The sequence below is a fragment of the Ischnura elegans genome, chromosome X (genome assembly GCF_921293095.1).
Source record: "Ischnura elegans chromosome X, ioIscEleg1.1, whole genome shotgun sequence".
NCBI lineage: Eukaryota > Metazoa > Arthropoda > Insecta > Odonata > Coenagrionidae > Ischnura > Ischnura elegans.
The window spans coordinates 1,346,365-1,350,531 of NC_060259.1; the positions used below are offsets into that span (position 1 = coordinate 1,346,365).

Genomic DNA, 4,167 nt, shown 5'->3' on the forward strand with positions numbered 1-4,167 from the left:
ATATTGACTTTTTGTGGATAAAATTAAAAAACCGCAATTTCAACCGGATGTATAAACAAGTAAAATTATTTTTTTTATGTTCCCTTGACAACCAATACGAACCGAGACACGGCTTCCTAATATATTTATTTTGTTTTTGGAATGCTAAATTTTAGAGATTTGTTGTCATATAGCGGAAAAAGTATGCAATTTTTGAAGGAAAGTTGGGTCTAATTTTTTTACTATTTTTAAAACCTTTCTAGAAAAACTCAGTATCAGCCTTTAGGAAGACAATTGAGCGAGTAACGATAAATATAAATTCAGTCCCTACCTTTTTCTACGAAAAAATCATGGAAAACAACTTAATTACCGCCCTAACAAAAATTGATCTTTAACAGTTCTCCCTATTTAAGGTACCACGAATGAATCATAAAATTTTGGTTGATTTGAAACCCTTAATTTTGAAAAATTGGAGCCAAAAGTGAAAACCGATTTTCAAAAATTTCTCAAAAATTCTCTTATTTTCAAAAAAACTAAACACAACTGGAAATATGAAAACATGTTAGCACTAAAACATGATAGAAAAAACTTTAAATTTACCATTAATGTTTATGTTAGCATGAATTGTAGCATTTGTAATTTCACATATTTTGCATTGTGTAAATGTTTTGTATGATAAATATTTATTGAGATATGGCCGTTTTAAGTCCATTTACAAGCGAGTACCACCTTATTTAACCTTCGAGCGAGCGCGCTGGAGTACAAAGTACGCCAATCTTCGAAAACCAAGGATTTCAACATTGTACGTACATTCTGGTCCAGAATGGCCTCATGTATTCCTACAATGTACCTTCACTGTCCGTAGTGCGAGTTTTCGAAGCTTGAAGTATTGTAGCTAATTTAATTTTAGACCGGCAAGAGGAACCGACACCCGTGGCGTACAAAATACCCCGCGCGACCGGCCCTATACCTTGTGCTTTGCTTTTCTTAAATGGCCTCGTGTATTCTGGAAATGTTATTTTGACTGTCTCTCGCGTGATTTTTTAAAGCACAAAGTCTTGTAGCAATTTTTTTAGATCACCAAGAGGAACCCGACACCTGTAGCGTACGAAGTACGCCGCGCGACCGGCCGTGTACCACCTGTACCATATGTGTACCTTTATATCAGTATCGACTCTTATGTACAAGCTTCAACTAATTTTTACAATTACAGATAAATTTCAACACAAATCGAGGCTATCATATAAATGCATACACATGATAAATGCGTATGCATATCGTGGACAAAGTACGCCACGCGCCCGGTCGTGTAAAAATGTCCCGGGGGTTAAGCCCCTTGAAACTCCCCCCTTTTCAAAAATAAGGAATTGAAAGGATCTTTAAAAAAAGTAGCTCACAGTCCTTAAAAAAATAAATTAAACCTTTTAAATAAACTCTCTATGATCAAAAACGAAGGATAAAATTCGAAGAGCGCATTTCAAAGCGTCGTAATCTACAATACTGGTGTATAATCTCTGCATTTCTTCCGGGTTTCCTTCCGCGTCAGATTGTTCGTAGACAACAGTTTCGCTGGCTATCCTGCCAGCGTCTTCAGGTCGAAGGTGTCGGCTGTCGGTTTCTGCCTCGCTTATATACCGTAGGCTGGATGGGAGCTGCATTGTGATTGGCTATTTGACTGGGCGCTTCTATCTGATTGGCTCTCTCTTGGATTACTCTTTTCCACGCGCTGTGAAGGAAGTATCCATCTTCTCTATTCAAATTAAATGGTGTTTTTTGAATTTCTATTGCTTCCCTGATTTGCCTTGGGAAGTATCGGCACTCCTTAGCTAAAAGTTTCTTTTCTTCAAATTTGATGTCGTGGCCAGGTTCCGACCATGCATGTTCGGCGATGGCTGAGAGCTGAAATTGTTTGTTTTTGGTCGCCCTTTGATGTTCTTTGATCCTCACATGCATGGAGCGGCAAGTTTCCCCTATGTAGGATTTCCCGCAGGAGCAAGGCACCTTGTATACCCCCTCGCACAGTTCCTGAGGAATGATGTCCTTGGGCCCGGGGAGGAAGTCTCTTATCTTGGCCACACAGTTGTATCTAGTGACCACGTCATGCTTTTTTAATATTCTGGCGATCCTTTCTGATGTTCTAGCAATGAAAGGGACGGTGACGTACAGCTTCCTTGACGCTTCTGCCTCTCCATCGTCGTCCCTCTGGTTTTCTATGGTGGCCTTGCGTCGCTTTTCCTCTTCCTTCGTGGTCCTTTTAAGGACCAGTTCTCTCCGATATCCATTTTTCTGGAGTGCCGAAGTGAGGTGCTTTATCTCCGTGGAGAGGGAGTTATCATCGGAGATATTATATGCTCTGTTGACCAATGTAGCCAATAGTGAGGCCTTCTGACTGGGATGATGGTGAGATGCTGCATTTAGATATCGGTCGGTGTGCGTAAGCTTTCTGTAGACAGCATGGCCGAGTCCCCCGTTGTCTTTTTTGGTCACGAGGACATCCAGAAAATTTAATGACTGCTCCTTCTCCATGTCCATAGTAAATTGGATTCCATGATGTTGTGAGTTCAGGTATCGAAGGAACACTTGTAATTCCTGTACACCATGGGGCCAGATGACGAACGTGTCGTCCACATATCTCAGCCACAACTTCGGCTTCTTTTCGCAGGATTCGAGTGCTTCCTCTTCCAATTTCTCCATGAAGAGATTAGCCACTACTGGCGATAATGGTGAACCCATCGCCGCGCCCTCCGTCTGTTCGTAGTAGCAACCATTCCATAGAAAAAACGAGTTCCTTAGGCAGTGCTCGACGAGTTCCGGGAAGTCCTTAGGAATACCATCAGATGTGAGCGATCTTACAACTTCATCTGCATCTGGAATCGGAATGTTGGTGAAAAGCGACACCACGTCGAAGCCCACTAAAATGTCGCTTTTTTCGATGGAGACATTTTTTATGATGTCTATGAAGTGAGCAGAGTTCTTCACAAAAGATGAAGTTTTTCCAACATGTGGCTGCAGGGATTGAGCCAGGTATTTCGCAAGATGGTATGTCGGCGCGTCGATTTGGCTGACTATAGGTCTGAGCGGCACTCCTTGCTTGTGTATCTTGGGGAGTCCGTATAACCTCGGTGGCTTGGAGGCACGCGGCAAAAGTCCTCGTTGTTCTTCAGTTGGAATTGAAGACTTCTTTATGATGGCCTTAGTGCTGCGTTCCGTTTTGGCCGTCGGATCGGTCTTCAGTTTTTTGTAGGTGGTATCCTTGAGGATGTCACATATCTTCTGCTCGTACTCTTCCTTTGTAATCAGGACTGTAGCGCTGCCTTTGTCCGCCGGTAAAACAAGAATATTCTTATTTTCACGTAGCCTCTTTAAGGCTTTCCTCTCCTCGGCAGTGGTGTTCGGCTTTGGTGGCTTGGCGGCGCGAAGGACGCGAGCAACGTCTTCTCTGATCTCGTCTGCGTCCGTTTTAGGAAGCCTCCGGACAACCGATTCAATTTCACTGATGAATTTTTCTTGAGATATCGCTCTAGGTGCTAAAGCGAAATTTAATCCCTTGGCTAGTATCGAACTAGTCGCGTTATCTAGGTTAAGGTCCGTGAGGTTGACGACACAACGGTCCTTTTCAGGGCCATCAGTAATCTGTTCCGGGTGTTGGTTGTTGTTCAGCTTCTCAAATTTCTTTATCTGAGTTTCTCGTGTTGCCATGAGCGTGGCTCGGGACGAGTCAAAGGTAATTCTGTCAATGGTATTCCAATCATCAGCCGACAGAGTGGCGCCCAACCTCAAGTGAGCGCAGTAAAGTTCCACGGAACATTGATGTAGGTTCCGCCGTGCGTGATGGATCCGCTCTCTAAGAAGGGCTTCGCTGGCTCGGCGAAAAATCTTCTTGGCGGCGTGCGTATTCAGATGGTGTTTTATGCAGACACAGTTGGGTATGGTGCTCGTGTCTCGGCAGCGTTGAAGGAAGGCTAAAGATGACAGGAGCATTTCCTTCTTCTTCCGAAGCTTCTCAAACTTCCTTATCTCCCTGTGGATCTCCTCCCCGTAGAGGCGAATAATGTTAGAACGTAGGTTTCAGCGGCGATGGTTTGATCTCTGCATTTCTTCCGGGTTTCCTTCCGCGTCAGATTGTTCGTAGACAACAGTTTCGCTGGCTATCCTGCCAGCGTCTTCAGGTCGAAGGTGTCGGCTGTC

The 4,167-nt window shown here is 43.7% G+C and overlaps 1 protein-coding gene across 1 annotated transcript; it reads right to left on the bottom strand.

Annotated features, from left to right (window-relative positions):
* Positions 1-541: 541 nt before the first annotated feature.
* LOC124170537 lies at positions 542-3,960 on the bottom strand. The gene is made up of 2 exons (XM_046549327.1): positions 2,242-3,960; positions 542-547 (listed from the first exon to the last, which is right to left on the bottom strand). The coding sequence occupies exons 1-2, from the start codon at positions 3,958-3,960 to the stop codon at positions 542-544; spliced, it is 1,725 nt and encodes a 574-aa protein (XP_046405283.1).
* Between the last annotated feature and the right edge of the window lie 207 nt (positions 3,961-4,167).